The sequence below is a fragment of the Zingiber officinale genome, chromosome 7B (assembly GCF_018446385.1).
Source record: "Zingiber officinale cultivar Zhangliang chromosome 7B, Zo_v1.1, whole genome shotgun sequence".
Lineage (NCBI taxonomy): Eukaryota > Viridiplantae > Streptophyta > Magnoliopsida > Zingiberales > Zingiberaceae > Zingiber > Zingiber officinale.
In genome coordinates, this window is record NC_055999.1 from 17,646,077 (window position 1) to 17,664,214 (window position 18,138).

General features: G+C 38.1%; 2 protein-coding genes across 2 annotated transcripts; both read left to right on the plus strand.

Annotated features, from left to right (window-relative positions):
* Positions 1-235: 235 nt before the first annotated feature.
* Positions 236-4,580, plus strand: LOC122005440 (ferritin-4, chloroplastic-like). The gene is made up of 8 exons (XM_042560474.1): positions 236-611; positions 2,354-2,437; positions 2,514-2,574; positions 2,656-2,743; positions 3,737-3,798; positions 3,879-3,944; positions 4,155-4,218; positions 4,296-4,580. Exons 1-8 carry the CDS (start codon positions 286-288, stop codon positions 4,343-4,345), a joined length of 801 nt encoding a protein of 266 aa, XP_042416408.1. The 5' UTR covers positions 236-285; the 3' UTR covers positions 4,346-4,580.
* A 1,120-nt stretch (positions 4,581-5,700) lies between these two features.
* On the plus strand, positions 5,701-15,193 carry LOC122005441 (LIMR family protein Os06g0128200-like). Its single transcript, XM_042560475.1, has 14 exons — positions 5,701-6,357; positions 6,470-6,555; positions 8,181-8,299; positions 9,413-9,523; positions 9,741-9,839; positions 9,963-10,085; positions 11,038-11,100; positions 11,176-11,240; positions 12,921-13,030; positions 13,107-13,221; positions 13,323-13,388; positions 14,557-14,667; positions 14,750-14,816; positions 14,901-15,193. The coding sequence occupies exons 1-14, from the start codon at positions 6,008-6,010 to the stop codon at positions 14,946-14,948; spliced, it is 1,533 nt and encodes a 510-aa protein (XP_042416409.1). The 5' UTR covers positions 5,701-6,007; the 3' UTR covers positions 14,949-15,193.
* The last annotated feature ends 2,945 nt before the right edge of the window (positions 15,194-18,138 follow it).

The window sequence follows — 18,138 nt, forward strand, 5'->3', positions numbered from 1 at the left end:
AGTACGCTATTTGATAAATTATCACGATCCTTCCAGCTCCTCCGTGATCCCGTCATCACCACCGCTCGAAAGCTATAGGATTCGCGCTAGTCTTTCCCGACTCCACCCTCGTCCGAAATCGTGACGCTGTCCCATCTGTCATCGTTCCACGCGTCGCTGTCCCATCCCTCAACGTTCCACGCGTCGTTGTCCCAACCGTCATAAAATGTCTGGAACATTCGGTAAAACCCTCGGCCAGTTCGCCTCTTCTCCTCTCGCTTCGACGGCGATCTTCTCGCTTCAGTCATGCCGCTTCCGGCTCCGACATCTCGCTTCTCCATTAGCTCTCCCTCACATTCGCCGTCCGTTCTCTCATTTCCCGCCGCCGCCGACCGGTTATCGGTTCCACTACACTCCGAGCTGAGATTTCCTAGACGGAGTTCGAAGGGTGGCGCACTCGTGATCTCCATGGCTTCCGGTGAGTCCGAAAGTTTGCCCATTTATGGAGGCGTATTCCGGCCGTTCGAGGAGATTAAGCAGGAATTGGCCCTCGTACCATCCGGGCCCGACAAATCGCTGGCTCGGCAGAAGTACTCCGACATGTGCGAGGTGGCACTCAATGAACAAATAAAGTGAGTTATCTTCCTTGCAGATCATAATTGTTATTATCGTTGTTTTTTTTTTTAATTTGCATAACGTGCGTCTGTTTAAGTATAAAAAAAGAGTGTTAAAAGTCACGTTAAATGAGGTAAACGCGTAGAGACTGGGGAATGTCGAACATCTGTTTAAATATGCGAGCTTCCCACCAAAATTTCATGGCATTGCAGGATGATTGGGCTTGGGCTGTTAACAAAAATATTGAAACTAATTAGGAATGCAATGTTTGTGAATGTTGAACTGGTAAGTGCTTGATTTCCTATTTTGTGTTTATGCAAACGAGTGAGGAAAGATTAGATCAATTGTATGCGTAATTAAATTATAATTTTTATAAATAACTTTTCATTTTTTCAATCTTTCGTTATGTATTTGTTTATTTATTCATACTATTAAATAAAAGATGTACCCACGTTTTATCTGGTTGTTATTGAAGCCAAAAGCTTGATAAAACGAGAGTATTTATCATTTGGTAAACAAGATTTAAGAATAATTTTTTCTATCGTTTAATATTTTTATTTATTCATATTATTAAATGAAAAAAATATCCACATTTTTATCTAGCTATTATCAGATAAAATGAGATTATTTCTCCTTTGTCAAACAAGATTTGAGAATTGAATAATTTGTTGTTTTTTTATTTCATAATTGTCTTTTGTCAAAATCCAATGGTAATGAATATAATGGTACAGAACCAAGGAAGAGGAATTACAGATAAGGGGAAGGATAAGAGAAAAACAAACATATGAGAAAGGCATAGAGGGTAGCAATGAGAAATCTGTTTTTTCTCATCCAAAAGCCGGTAGGTAAATGATAGAAGAATCTACTAAATTGGCATTAAACTTAATATTCTGCCAAGACCACTCCCTACTTACTAGAGAATGCCCCATTGAGCTCACCAATTCCCTTGTTATCCCTCCCATACTAAGATAACTTATATCCAATGAGTTTCAATTAAATCATTACTGGCATTCCTTATGGTGAGCAAGATAACCATGCAATTTGCTTCGAGGACTGATTAAAGTAAGCATCATAACATACAATAATTTGCTGATAAAGTGTTGATACCAGAATCAATTGTTGAGGAGGTATTGCCAATTGATCTCAGAGCCAATGGAATATGGCATATGTCATTGAACTTGGATAGATGCTTGGTAGTCTCTGATATACAAAAATGACTCAGTGGGAGCTACACACATCTACATATCACTGCCATGACTCCATGGAAAATATAATTCTAATTTGTGGAGTGTAGTATGGTGCCATTTTGCCACTCACTTGAGAGACATCAAGCAATGGAGAGTTCTCAGCTATGCTGTTCACATGGTCATGCAGATTGTCTCCTGAGGTAAATAGGTTCTGGTTATGCACCTTGTCATATGTGTTTCCTTTAATTAATTGGAACGGCAGATAGGGTAAGGGGGATATAAGCATAGCTATATATGAGATAGCAAAGATCTACATAACAATAAAACCACCATAGTCTATCTGCATCTAGATGTTAGATGTAGACTATTTAACCAAGAATTTTCTCTCTTATTCTTTGTAGGCAATTTGTATTTACCCTTTTTTGCATTTCTATCAATTCCTCAGTTTACCATGTAATGTGATTGAACTAGGAATGAAAAGACAACTGTACTTTCTTTTCTCTCTCTTTTGTTTTGGAGTTTTTGTACTTTGTAACTCCAGCTAATATTTTCTTGTTTGTTGGGTAAAACAGTGTCGAGTACAATGTTTCGTATGTTTATCATGCCATGTTTGCCTATTTTGATCGGGATAATATTGCTTTGACGGGCTTTGCAAAGTAAGTTTTAAGAACATATCAGCATCATTGTTTTCTTTTTCTCAGTTAATATTTCTCATCAAAATTATGCTTCTAGTTTCTTTGAGGAGTCAAGCGATGAGAAACGGGACCATGTAGTAAACCTGATGGAATACCAGGTGCACCTTTAGTAGAGTTTCAACTATATATATGAATTTTATTATTCTGTTTGAAATTTTTACTGCTATCTCTGTGAATAGAATAAACGTGGAGGTAGAGTGAAACTCCAGTCAATTCTCATGCCCTTGAGTGAATATGATCACCCTGAGAAAGAAGACGCTTTACATGGTAACCTTTTTGGTTCTTTTATCAATATTAGAAAAAAAAATAATCAGATGAAAGTACAAACTGCAATTTTTCTTTGGAAGTCATACAGGCAGTGATTTTCTTTATAGTTGATCACATCTCCAATCACAGAAATGAACTCTTATTGACTGCAAACAAACAGAAAATTTTATTTCTTAGCAATTGATGTTGATAATATCCTGTTCAGTCTACACTCGATCTTAAATGGGCTTAGTTAAAGAAAACAGATAGCTGAAGAACCACCCAGTAATTTTTCTCTGACAAAAAATTAAAACTACTCCCCTAAAATTTCACTTTGGAAAAAACCAAGACACACTGAAGGAAGCAAAAAAGGAATATTAGGGAAACAAGTTTCAGGTTGTTTGCCTTTTGTTTTGGCTAAAAATCCTGACCACTAAGAATGTTGATATAGCCTATAGTTCATGTGCAAGTTACTTCAGGAAAGAAAAGGTATACAAACATATTGAAACTTGTAGACAGTGGAATAGCTGGAGAGGCAGCCAATCCAACCCTGCAAATTCAAGGCACTTAAGTTAGATATGAATTTATTTAATAATGCTTAAGAAGCTTCACTTTGCAATGTGAAATTTGAGAAACACTCATTTGGGTGGAATGGACGAATCCAATTTAATGTTCTGTAGTGAGATTGGTGATAGTATTTTCCTTTTGGTTTTACTTTCTAAATATCAGTATTTAAAAGGTTAACTGATTTCTAGCTTGCAAGCTAGAAGAAATTAGGATGGCAACATATAAAACCACTTTTCAACGATAAGTAAGCTAAACACATAATAAAACACTTTGACGTTTGGTAAAGACTGATTTTTTTCTCTTTTTGTCTTTGGCCATGAGGTGTCTCCACACTTTATTGGATGTGTGACAGACCAAACAATTGTTGATAGAAGATCAATGTTTTTATTCTATGCTTCTGATTTTTTGGTGTTATTTCATCAGTTAACAACTTTGTTCGATTTGCAGCAATGGAACTTGCCTTATCCCTCGAGAAGTTGACAAATGAAAAGCTTCTTAATTTACATAGAGTAGGCCACCTCCTGTTTCTATCAATCCAGCACTCAAACTGTACCCTGATTTATTTATTGTGTTATTCATGGATTTGTAGGTAGCACAACAATGTCATGATGCTCAACTGGCTGACTTCATTGATTCTGATTTTTTGCGAAAGCAGGTCAAGTCATTTTACTGCAGCTTTTATTGCTCATATATGTATACCAAACCACAAGAACACAAACCACAATTTATCTAGCTCCATTTTCATGATGCAAACCACTTCTCTTGAGTTAATTCCTCAAAAACCCAATTTGAAATTAGTATTAAATCATGGATTATGGTCGAGTAATTTCTTCTGAAATGATTCAAATTTTGCATTGTCCCCCAGGTAGGAGATATTGAGAAGATTTCTGAATATGTTGCTCAGCTGAGAAGGGTGGGCAAAGGATACGGTAAGGTCCAGGCGAAGACAATTAATTTTGTCATTTCAGATGTTGATCACTAGTCATGTTTTTCTTACCGAGTGCAGGTGTATGGCATTTTGATCAAATGCTTTTGCAAAAGAAAGTGGTGGCTTGACTTGATTGTGGAATCAATAGCTTTATGAATGCTTTGTGTGTTGAACAAAATCTGGTGGCACTTCATCACTTCTCACGAAATATTGCGGCAGTAACTTTGGAGTATTTTGTTTTCAGCACTAGAGGTTTACTTCCCAACTCCTGAATCATGTTCTCTGCATTCTCTTGTTCCCGTTATACAGATATTTATACTCCTAGTATTTTGATTAAAATTTTAATCTCGTTATACAAATAAATTTTATGTTTGATATAGGGATAGTTTTAATCATTTTTCTTGTACGTATGTATTATAGTTTTAAATTTTAACTAGGGAACTTGAAAGAGCTATAAGGGCATCCACGTGGAGCTCAATGTCACATCCACTTCAAAAGTAGAAAACCTACGTATATCTTTCTATTATTTAAAAAAATAAACAAAGTCAAAGCCATGGGGTCAAAATTTACATGTTTGAATGTCTTTCTCTATTCGTGATTTATCTTTTTTTATTAGAAAACAAATTCAACTAACTACTAAATAGGTATTATATTCTTTTCATTATATTTTATTTTGTATATAATTAAAATTTAAATTATTAAATTACTAATAAAAAAGAAAGGAGCAGCTCCCTTCAAAAAATGAGGGAGCTATCCCGTTTAAGACACGTCAAAATGGGAGCTTGAAGTTTTAATATTCTATTCATATTTTAACTTTTTTAAAATACAAAAAAATATTAATTTATTTTTAAGTTTAAATATATTTATTTACTTTTGGGGCACTGTGTAGATTTTACACTCGTCGTTGATTATTTAACCATTAATCAAGATATATTTTGATTTTTTTTTTTGAATAAACTATCATTTTGTTATGACAGTTAATATGGTCATATTCTTTGATCAATTACAATACTAATTAATTATTAAAAAAAGAAAATGTGTTATTTTGAAAAAAAAATACTTTTTATTTGTCATGTTCTCTTTTTTCATCATATATTTCGTTATTGTTATTACGTCTCATTTATTTAAATGTGTAAAAAGGGTTTACCAGTGAAATATTTTCATCATACTTCCAATTTGGGGTCCAATTTCAGTACAACAATATACATCTTTTTATCACTCTTTTAGGTCTAAAATTAATCTCCATTTTAATCTATATTATCACTTCTCCAAAGTATATTTGTGAGAAAAACTACAATAATTTTGTTTGTTTCATTTGACATACTTCTAATTTCACAAATATTACGGTTGTGCCGCAAAGTATTTAAGGGTTGGCTAGTTTTTTTTTTTTTTTTTAAAAGTTGAATTTTAAAGTACTAAATGGGCCCACATTGACACCTAATTGGGCTATTGTCCAGCCTGGCCCCGATGAAAACTTTCTACCATTTCCATCGCTCATTTCGCCCAACACCTCTCCAGCTCTCCTTCCTTCTTCCGTTCCTCGCCCCCGTCTCCTCTTCCCATCTCGTAGAGGCCTCTCTCGTTCGCCGGAACGAGGAGACACGAGCGAGCTCCAAATTCGACTCCCTTTTCCCAATTTCTGCAAGCATCGTTTGCCATTGCGTTTTGTCGTTATCCTCCATCGAAAAAGGTGGCAATTTGACGCGGATTTGATAGGGCAAGCGTTAAATTTCCGTCGGACCCACGAGGGCATTGGATCTGGAGGTAGATTGATTGGGAGAGGAGGAAAGATGGGGGATTTCAACCTGGCTCTCGTGATCGTGGCGGTGGTGGTGTGCGTGCTGGTTCTCCTTGTCAATCTCTACCTCCTCGTCAACTACCAGCACCCCGACGATGCTAACCAGGCTTACTTTCCCAAGATGGTGGTGGTTTTGGGCCTCTCCGTGGCCGCTATCTCCATTCTCATGCTACCGGCCGACGTCGCCAATCGCCATGCCTGTCAGCATGCTATATATAATGGCGCTTGTAGTCTCACCCTCCCAATGAAGAGCCTTTGGCTGACCGTCTACATCGTGGATGCTGTTCTTGTATTCTTGGTAATACCGTTCGCTATGTTCTACTACGAGGGCGACCTGGACAAGTATTATGCCTTTCTCAAAGGGGAAACCCTACTTCCATAATATTTTTTTTTTGATATTTTCGTGCGTGGATTTGTCAGCGCCGAAGTTAGGATGTATTATTTTTTGCTGCAGGACTATTGGGAAGAGGTTGAAGAGTGCTCTCGTGTGGGTCGTGACATCAGCAGTTGTCTGTGGACTTGTGCTTGGAATTCTTTACGGTTAAGTTCTTGCAAGTTTCATGGTATTTAATTGTGTTGTTAATATAGATTAAAGGTTTGTGGTTTTGATTTAAAATAAAAAATGCAACAATAGGACCAAATGGCGTGAATATGATTTTTTTTCTTGAGTAGAATATTTACAACACAAATGAGATCAAGGTTGATGCTTTTGGACGAACTTTATTGGTTAGTTACTTCCGGAGGGAAAGTATGTTTGAGAATGACCTTTTTAGTAACTGATTTGGTCAAGTCCCAATTAGATGCTCAACCTACTCAGTTAGGTGCAATGTGGTTGTAGGCATGGTCAAGTGTGGTAACGGAAGTGGATAGGTTAGGTCAAGGGGTGTCCTATTTACTTATACAGCTTTTGCTATCTTTCAAGCTTAGGTAGGCCAAAGAGGTGAATTTAAGGCTCATTGAGTGGATACAGATGAAGTGAGATTCCAAATGAGAGGAGGTGAGATTCTCAATCAAGGGATGAGGTGCTCAATTGAGGTGGGTTATCTTATGAGGTGAAGAGGTGAGTTTCTCATAAAGTGAAGAAATATCTCCCTTACAAGGCGAGGAGGTGACTTATGAGGTGGAGTGGAGCATAATGAGGTGTGCTTTCTAGGCAAGCTTTCTGGAGCTGAAAGGTTAAGTCAGAGTGGAAGGGTTAAAAGAGTCATCTTTATAGTAGCACTTAAGACTAATTGCTAATGTGATACTTATTTATGTAGTTAGATTCTTGTATTATAGTCATATCTAAGCCTTTGATTAACACAAATTGTATGTTTAATGGATAATTTGTAGGAACACGGTCTAAATTAGGTTAATTTTAAACAAGTTGAATTGGATTCATTAGGGTGTAAGTTCATTTCATTCTATACAAACTGAAATCAAGGTTTGCATTGCATGAAACAAGTGGTGCAAAGGGGTGACAAGTTCATAAAATATACTTATCATCATATCTGTTGGCTGATATAGAACGAAACTTGAAACTAGGGTATAATGCATGATTAATCTAGCTAATTTTTAAGTAATTTATTCAAGAAAAATGTTCAAGTAATTTAATCTAGCTAATTGTTTGAGATGACTCATTCTCTGTCAAATATTCTTTTTTTTTACTTGTGTTCGAAAATGATTTTTTTAATATCCTACATAAATATTTCCTTTGATGTAAACTATAACTATCATTTTTCATATTCCCATTGGTTTTTAATAGCCTACATAAAATTAAAATTTTTGCTCCTTTGGGTCTGAAATTTGTTCTCTTTTGAGTACTGGCAAAATTAGTCATGGGGTTGTTGTTCTTTAACATCTTGTCATGTAGCATGTATTGGAGAATTATTATTTATACTCTTTGTCTACGTTTCTCTAATCTTAGATGTCTTCATCCTATTTTTTCCGGAAAACAACAGAGAACTGCTTAAGAAACAATAAGAAGTGATCCGATTATTTATGTTTGGTACATGTTTGCATAAAATATTAAACAGCTAAATGCTCATTGTAGTATATCGAAAGTAGTAGTTGTTTTAAATGAACCAACCTAAACCTCTTCAGGCTTTCTGGTATGCATTTCTCTAATGCATTTATATTTACTTTTCACTTTCTATATCTAAACTTTTATCTCTCATGGTGTCCAGCTCTGGTTGGTAAAGTGGACTTCACAGTTAGACACCTGTCTTCCTCTGCAACAAATTTCCCTAGTTCTTGGTCAACTTTCTCAAGTTCTCAACCTTGCATAGGATCAACAAATCGTCTGGTGGCATTTCTGTTCTTTTCTAGCTTTACCAATATCTGATAATTTATGTATGTTTCAATTGTTTCAACCTTTGAATTATCTTTATCACCCTTGTAGGTAGCATGTGTTAGTTGTATCCAAGATAACGAAAGACTCTAAGTTTTTTTGTGTGTATTTCATATGTTCTATTATGTCTATGTTTACTACTTCTACTACCCTGTATTTTAGCATAATAATGATCTTTTGAACTCTTTATCTTGATAGTTCATTTTTTTTACCATGGGATGGAGAATGGACTAATATGGAGAATGGACTAATAATTCTTAACCTTTCCACATCACTTCCAATATAGTATGGGAAATAAATTACTTCCCTGCAATGCCCTCTTGCACATCTTCACCGAACATTCAAGAACTAGGCCCTCGTGCACCTAGTCACGAGACATACAAGAACTTCCATATCGGTTTAACTAACAAATGCACATTTAAAACTAAAGGTTTTCTCAATCTAGGTCAATCTCATTCAAGTCTAAAAGCAAGAATTATGATGCACATTTATTAACAATGTTCAAAGAATAAAAATTTTAAAACTACTTTGGTTTAGTAGGTTAACAAATTAAATGCAGTATTGTTCTGGTTATTCACTGTAGGAAATGGGTATATATCTCCTGGGTATATCTACTATCTATCAAATCAACTAAAAATTGTGGATCTAATTTTTGGCAAATATTCATCTTTTGGAAATCAAGTTCTCATAAAACCTGCTTTTCTGAAACCAAAACTTAATAAAATGGAGAAAAACTATATTTACAGTTTGAATGAGGCTGAACCATTGTTGAGCCCTGATCTGATATGGAAATAGTTAGATTTTGTGCTAGGCTATGAATCTATTTGGTGAATTGAAGTATAGGCTAATGAAATCTTGTCTGCAGTGGACAAAGTGTCCTTTTGGCATCTACATGCATCATGTGGGTGCATTTGAGCAGTTGAATTCTGTTTTCGGAGAATTTTTGCAATACATGACATTGTCCAATTATTTATCAGATTATTTTTTTGAGGCAATCTGTGTTATTAGATGAGCACAGAAGGTGTAATATATTTTGAAATATTCTTGTTCTCATCCATATTTCTCCAGTGTGATGCATATGGAGCACCTGCTTCATCAGAAACAACTTGGACAATGCGAGCCAGCTTTCCAGAATATGTGGTTGCTCTTGCAACAATTGTTGGATCAGTGCTTTTCACTGTATGTTCATGGTCAATCTGCCTAATTGTTTAAATTGGTTTATTTACTTCCACTCAAGTCACTTGAGTACACAAAGTAGTAGTGTGCATGATAGTGTTCACACTTAATTCATTGCTAATATAATTTACTGTGTGGTTGAAGTCATAATACAGAATGTTTATATATAATACCTCATTTATCCCGCCCAGCCAGTCACTTATATTGCATTTTCTGGTAGATATTTGGTGGTGTGGGGATCGCATGCCTTCCACTGAGCCTCATTTTTTCATTCATAAGGCGGCCCAAGGCTGTGATAACTCGTTCTCAGTATATCAAGGTTTTATTCTATTCCAATTATATATTGTGCCAGATCATGTGAACCATACACTGGAGTTTGAACATTCACTTGCCTTCTTGTTCTGCACTTATCTTGATGAGTGATTTGCTTGAAATTTGGTAGGAGGCAACTGAACTGGCAAAAAAAGCTAAAGAACTAAAGAAAGCTAGTCAAGCTCTTCATCAGGAAGAGAGAAGTGGTGCTAAGGGGAGAAAATGGCGCAAAAATGTGAAGGCTGTTGAAAAGGTGCACTTACATTAGTGTGTTGAAACCAATCAGTTGTTTAACTTTGTTCTTGGTAACATGAATGACTTTGTTGACGCAATTTCCTTCATTTTTTATCCCATCATTCAAATGAATGATTTTTTACATACAGTATGAGTCTCCTTATGTTTTCATTGTCACAAGAACATGATGCTCAAACATACTGTACTCATGTATCTCATGATCTGTCTGAACTTTGAAGACAGCTTGTAGATTTAGATGCAAGTTCTAACTCAGTCTAGTTTGTAAATCTTGTATTCCTTTTCCACTGGTTAGAAGTATTACTACACTAATTCCTTTTCCATTCATGTGGAATTGATTGACCTTCATGACATTTTCCGTTCACTTGATGTTTGCATTAACCATTTCAAATTCTGCTTCATAACTCCATGAGAATTTGTTTCAGGACACTTTGGCTAAAAGATTCAATTTCTAATCTAGTATTCCTTGCTAATGAAGTAGGTAAGAACTTGTACCAAGACATTTTTCTTATAGCTGGGTACTTTAGATTAAAGATGGTTTCACAATAATATGTCCACAAAAAAGTCATTTTTACAAATGGTTGTTATTTGGATATTTCATCTCCGCAGTTTGTCTTACATAATTCTCTTTGTTGCACCATTGGGTTTTTGGTGAATGTCTTCTGTACGGACATGTACTTAGACAACCAATAATTACTTCAGTTAGGCAATGTGAAAATATGACATACACGCACATCAAACGAGGTAGAGGAAGATAAAAAAAACTTGGTTAGCAACAATACAACAAGATAAAATTTATTTAAGTATAAATGATAATATAGTAGTGGATAGAGCCCAATGGCGTAAAAAGATCCATGTAGCCGACCTCACCTAATGGGATAAGACTTGGTTATTGTTGTTGTCGTCGTCGTCTTCTAGAAAGGCATCTCTTCTGATGTTTATTTAATTTTCAGGAGTTGCTTCTCTTGGAAGATGATATGCAAGCTTTGGAAGAAATGTATCCTCAAGGAGAGCAGGTGAGGATATTTGAGAAGTATTGTTTGATCATGTCAATTCTCCTTGTTAATTATTTCCATATTGTTCTTATACAGGCAGAGAGTCTTTGGGCTCTTACAGTTCTTGGTTACATTGGGAAACTTGTATTAGGTATTGTAGGGTAAGTATTGTAATTCTAATACCTTGCAGATATGGTTACCCAGGTCACTCTAGACTCGTCATTTTAGTTTTCTCAGTGAAAATTGTTGGAAATATCTGTAGTGAACCAGTAATGCATTTAATAATTGCATTCTCCGACTGTCATCATGATTTGATGGCTAGCTTTCAAACATGTGTTGTGCTGTCCACTTGATGTATGGAGCAGCTGAAGATCTTAGCAAAGCAAACTAGCTTAGCTGTTTGATAGATGAAAAATTTGCTAGACCATGTTCATTAATGCCTCTTCTACTGTGTGGTAGTTTTGCTATGAAATAGTTTAATCCCAAAATTTCATTTGGTTTAAGAATCTCCAAACAGTGAGTCATATCTTTGACTATGCATTTGGCGCTTCAAGACAATCTGAAATAATTGAATACTTGATTAACAAATTCTCCACCTGAACAAGCTCATGTTATATATTCCAGAAATGTGAGGTCACATCACTAATTCACCATATATAAAAAATTTAAATATTCATGAATGTAATGCATAGATAGTTGTAACAGCTTTACTGAGCAGTTTAATAAATCTTTGTGTCTGATGTATAGGTAGTTTTGCGTTGAACATTTCATAACTAGTGTTTATGCTGAAAAACATGGTTGATGTGTTTTAAGATTTTATGAAGGACAAGGAAAGTTCTGAAAACTAAGAAGGCTACATATTGAATACTAGAGAATTTAGATTATTGTAGTCAAACAACTAACTTGAATTGAAGGAAATTGTATTCATGCTTAGTACTTCAAATGTTGTGCATAGCTCTTCATGTGCAAGATAGATGAAGTTTCTTATACTGCCTCAGTTTGTTTCATCAAAAATATTTGCTGGGAAAATGTATTTTAGATTTTCTAGGGTTTGGTGCAATAGAAAATCATAGTCAGAAATTTTTTTAGTCAATTTGCAATGTAGTCATTTTTTTGAGGAAAATGACTTCCTTTGAAAAAAAAAGAGGCATAAAGCATTTTCCCTGCCATCTATGAGCCTTTCAATTTTTGAAAAAGTTTTTTCTCAAAAATATTTTCCACAAATAATTTGTTTCCAGCAAACAAACAAAGTCTTAGACCTAATACTTGAGTAGTGCACAACAACAACATCAACATCCCAACTATTTGTTGTCTGAATCTGAATAGTAAATAGTGTAAATTGAAATTCAACGCTAGCTAGCTGGCAACCTAACACAATCCTCACCCTTTTTCATCTGAGCTTGAGGCTGGCATCAGCGGCTTTAGTGAGCAAGTGCAAATCAAAAAAGAAATTTGACATTTAGTTGTTTTAGTAATGATGAAACTAGGAGTGGCAGCGGGGTTTAGGAGTGAGTGGATGTAAGGTCCCTTCAGCTTCAACCATGATAGTGGGTTGATATAAATTTATATCAATAATGGTGTAACTCTTTATTGAAGGGGATTATCAAATGACGAAATTATGTGGCGAGTATATGTTGTTTTTTGGTATCTTCTTGCCCTCTGTCATGGTTTAAGTTTGTGACAATAGCTCAAGATATTTTTTTTTTTAACTCTCTCTCACTGCATCCATTTATTAGTATTGCTAGTTTGATGTTCAGGAAACTATGAGAATCTAAGTCACCTTAGTCTATTGGTCATTTGGTTGCTATATGTTCTATTTTTGCATTTGTTTTTGTTTTCAGGCTAATTGTTTCAGTGGCCTGGGTCGCACATATTGTAATATATTTGCTGATCAACCCACCACTTTCTCCGTTTCTGAATGGAGTTTTTGTCAAGTTGGATAGTGTGTGGGGTATGTGATGTCAATTAGTTACACTTTGTTTCACTATTTTACTTGTGCATTGTGAAACACTTTCCTTCCACACCAGGCCTGCTAGGTACTGCAGCATTTGCTTTTTTCTGCTTCTACCTACTCCTCGCGGTGATTGCCGGGGAGACAATGCTTGGACTTAAGTTGGTTTTTATCACTATCCATCCAATGAGGTAATTAACCATATTTCATTATTTCCCATTTCTCTTTATCTCATTCTGAACCTTATGCCCATTTTGTTCATCTTTCTTACATTGATATTAACCTTGTTCAGGTGGGGAGCTACTTTGATGAACTCCTTTCTCTTTAATGTTGGCCTCATTCTGCTTTGCTCCATCAGGTTTGTATCTTAGGATTTAGTGAAGCTAACCGTAATTCAGCTACATCTTGATTACTGATAACAAAAAAAATGTCCCTTTTTCTTTCCATCTTAATCATTAGGAAATTTTAAAAGTGCTTGAGCTCCTAGATTAACTTCCAGATTCGAAGATATTCTCTTGAATTCTTGTTAATTGGCAACATAGTAGATTGTCAGCTTCAAAATAGGCTGCTTATTGAGTCAATTAGGTCATGTTTTACTGATGTGCTCTCTTCAGCGATGAAATATTAATGAGTTTTGTTGTAAATCAAAGAAGATGGGTTTGCAAATTTGACATTATTGTGCTGATTCTGTATTTCCCCAATCTGTCGTACTGAGGGCAATACTTAAGTCAAGCTAGATGACATTATTGAGCCGAACAGTAAGAACTTGACTTGGTTATATATATATATATATATATATATATATATATATATATATATATATATATATATAAACGAGTCTTTAAACAAACATGTTTGCGAGTTTGCACCAAATATTGTTAAGCTCGAGCTCGGCTCGATAATGTTTTCGAGCTCGAAATCAGACTCGAGCTCGACTCGTTATCAATAGAACTCAAATAAATTTTTTTTCGAACCAAGACTCGAATAGCTCATGAGCGGCTTGACTCGTTTACACCCTTATATTTATGTAAAGCAAACTTCAGTCAAAACAGATGATATATTGTTAGAAACCAATAGTCGTTTTGTTTCTTGCTAAAACTTCAGGTTGATTGTCATAATTTGTATGGATGATCAAGTTGGTATCCCGAGAGACACGTTTAAGATGGTACGGACATGTACAGACGACCAATAAATGTTCCAGTTATACAATGTGAAATTATGACAAGCACGCATATCAAATGAGAAAGATGAAAACCAAAAAAAGACTTGGTTATCAACAATAAAACAAGATAAAATTTATTTAAGTATAGATGATATAGTAGGAGATAGAGCTCAATGGTGTAAAAGGATCCATATAGTCGATCCCACCTAGTAGGATAAAGCTTGGTTGTTGTTATTGGTCAAGTTGGTATCCCCATTTTACTTGAGATTCACTTCAAAATTATACAACATCCCTTTTACTCGGGCGGCAGCTGGTGTAGTGAGCATTTCTTCTGGTTTTAAACTTCTAATGACTACTTTTGCAGTGTCATCCAATTCTGCGCCACTGCGTTTGCATACTATTCACAAGCAACTGCTGCACAAGAAATTTTCGGACACACATTGCAATCTTTACGAGGAATCAAGTACCTATACAAGTGAGTCGAATCGTATTATTTCATTAAACTAACGCTGCTTCTCTGGACGTTATTAACATATCTCATGGTTCAACTTTGGCAGGTACAACGTGTTTCAGTATGGTTTTGTTATCCTGGCACTAATCACACTTTTCTCTTATGCCGCATTCGTAAGTTATACTGTGATACAACATATAGAATGATCTTGAATCTTACATTCGCCCTAGTTTTGAATCCTTGTTTTGGTTCGTCAGGGATGGAAAAAGAGGAAACCTAGCGGCCGATTCCAACTTTCAAGTTGATATGCTTTCGCTTCAGACCTTTGCATAGACCTTTCAATTTGTGAAACTGCCCTGCTTTGTCAGAGATGTATGAGATTGATGCTGCATGTATATGAAGCGACCCGCTGATGTTGTAAAAATAGCTGGAGAAGGTTTTGAATTACGTTATGATTAAATTGATTGCCTTTGGGGGTTCTTGTGATCATTTTATATATACATATTCTTGTATCCTTTGTATTCCTCGATCTGAATTTGCATGTTTGATATGGCTAGATTTGCGAAACGAGTCCAATACCATGCTCACTTGTTGCGGTTGTCATAGAGCAGGCACGCATATATTGCATTTACTCATAGAAGAAAACTTAACCAACTTGACACTTTTTGCAAATAGTCGAACAAATTTTGGCTCAAAGATTAGCTAGCCATCATTTCCTCATACTCATCGTGGAGATTATTGGAATATCATCTGATGCGGGGATAAGGGACCTATTCCAAGGTGGGGCAAGGTTATGGTGGAAATCAAAGTCAAGGTGTGGTTAATTCCCTTACATCATCGGTCGGTCGGGTGATCTCCTTTGCATGATTGGGATAAAGAATATCTGGTCCAATATCATCATAGCTCGGCCAAGAACTGAGCTTCTGATGCTCAGAAAAGCATGTGTCAATGAAGCACGGGTCGAGCGGCCAGCCTATTCGAACTTACATCAAACCATGGAACCAGCAAAGCGGGGTCGCGACCGAGTAGACTACATTCAGACACAGCTCCACTCGGCACAATAGCAGAGCTCGGATAGTGGAAGGTCGGCCGAGCGGTCATCCCGCTCGGCCCGAGAACGATAGCGTCCAGACGGCTAATGGTTGGCCGAACGGCTTACTCGCTCGGCCCAGTAACGTACAAAAGGAGGATCTGACGATATCCTTCTAAGAGCCCGTGCCCCCGACAGACGGCATGGTTGGTGACATGGTGAGGCAAAGGATCGTATGACGGAAGCTTCCACTGTCATATCAGAGATGTGCTCAACTCGTTGAGGTATTGTGTCAGGGACACTTTACTGATACATCTTCTCAGGGGAAGCCTCGAGAAACGTGCATGCACGCTACAGGAGCCCTATATAAAGGGGTCTAAGCTTCGCCGGAGGTACGCGCACATTCCTGTTGCTATTGTTCTTCTACTTCTTCGTTCCACTGCTTCCACATTGCTGGTGACTGACTTGAGCGTCGGAGGGCCAACGTCGTGGGACCCTTCCTTGGCTCGGCGCTGACATAGTTGTGGTTGCAGGTCCATTTCGCTCGGAGTCTTCGCACAGTCAGCAGGAGCGCCACATCCCCAGCATCCGTCGACTCGACTTTCGGAAAGGATCTGTGAGAACGCAACCTGCATCCAAGTCGAGAAGATGGAGGACGTTGGACGACTTCACACCGTGGTGCTCACCCAAGAAGAGCTCAATCTGCTTGTACAAGCTCGAGCAGCAAAGATAGGCGAGTAGCAGCAGCAGAAGGCGCTGGCCGATCGGCTGTCCCAGTAGGCAACGTTGGCATCGGGCGGTCGAGCGGCACATGAGGACCGGCCGGAACAACTCTCCATCTGGGGACAGAATAGAGCACCGACCGGTACGCATGGGGAGGCACCACCAGCGTCGATACCTTTCCACCGGGCTCTGTTCCAAACTCCCTCGGAAATCGCTCAGGTGAATCAAGAGCAGTGATCCTCTTCGGATGAAGTGTCCGTTCGGGACGCGCGGAAAGGGAAGGCACCCCGAGGCGATGCGTCTCCCGAATAGATTAACCGCCAGTTCTCCGAAGCAATATTGCAGGACCGACTGCCAAGACACTATGCTCCACTAGCGATCGGAGAGTACAACGAGTCGACTGACCCGAACGATCATTTGGGTAAGTTCGATAACGCGACTACACTTCACCAATACACAAATGAGATTAAGTGTCGAGTCTTCCTCACCACGCTCTCCTTCTTGGCACAATGTTGATTCAGGAGACTGCCGGATGGATCGATACAAAGCTTCAAGGATTTCTGAGCGACCTTCCTACACTATTTCACGAGCAGTAGACGCTACCAAAAAATGAGCGTCAGTTTGTTTTCTTTAAAGCAAGGACCAAGATAGGCTCTCCAGGCGTACATCTAGCGCTTCAACTAGGTAGCCACTGATATCCTTTCGGTCTCATCTGAGACCATGATGAATGTGTTCACTCAGGGGCTCGTCGAAGAAGACTTCTTCCGACCGCTCATCAGGAAGCTGCCCCGGGACTCCGACCACATGCTCAAGAAAGCTAACGAGTACATAAATGTGGAAGAAGCCTAATCAACAAGAATGAAGGAGGCACCAGCCGAACCCTCGGTGCCAACCGAACGTCGGCTGCCAAGCAACCAACAGCCACCAAGGGGACCCAGAGCCGAAGGAATGCGGCCACACCAGGAAGCGAGGGCGCATGCCGTGCAACATGTGGCTCCCGAACGGCAAAAGGTGTCAAAGGGCAAGGTATGGACACCTATGTTCTGTTCCTTCCACCAGTCGGCATCGCACAACACACTCGACTAACACGGCCTGACGCTGATCGCCAGACCGGTTCCAAGAGGATATCGTCGCCGATCTCCCTCTCCCGACCAACGACGCAGGCATCAATCTGTCGGGTGATGGGAAGATGCAAGAAGATCTCCCGAACGACAACAACATCATTAGCGAAGGGAAAATGCTGATCATCCCCAAGCCTTGCTCGAACAAAACAGGCCATCCATTCGGGAGGAGGAAAATAGAAGTAATGTCGCTCGGGGAGAAATAAACATCATCGTCGGCGGACCAACTAGCGGTGACTCCAATCGAGCTAGGAAGACATACGCTCGATGGCTAGAAATTCATGCAGTATGTTGCAGCCAGGAGAAGGTGAGCGGGCCTGAAATCAGCTTCAGACCCTGGGACCTAGAGGGAGTAGAAGTCCCTCACTATGACACCCTCATCATCCGAGCGATAATCGCAAATTATACCATTCACCAAATTTTTGTTGACACAGAGAGCTCGGTAAACATAATCTCCAAGAAGGCTTTCAATCAGCTCCAGATTGATTGAGGCGAGCTACTGCCAATGACGACCCCACTGTACGGGTTCATGGGCAACGAGGTTTTGCCGATCGGCCAAACCAAGTTGGCCATATCGCTTGGAGAAGAGCCGCTCAGGAGGACCAAGATCACGAATTTCAT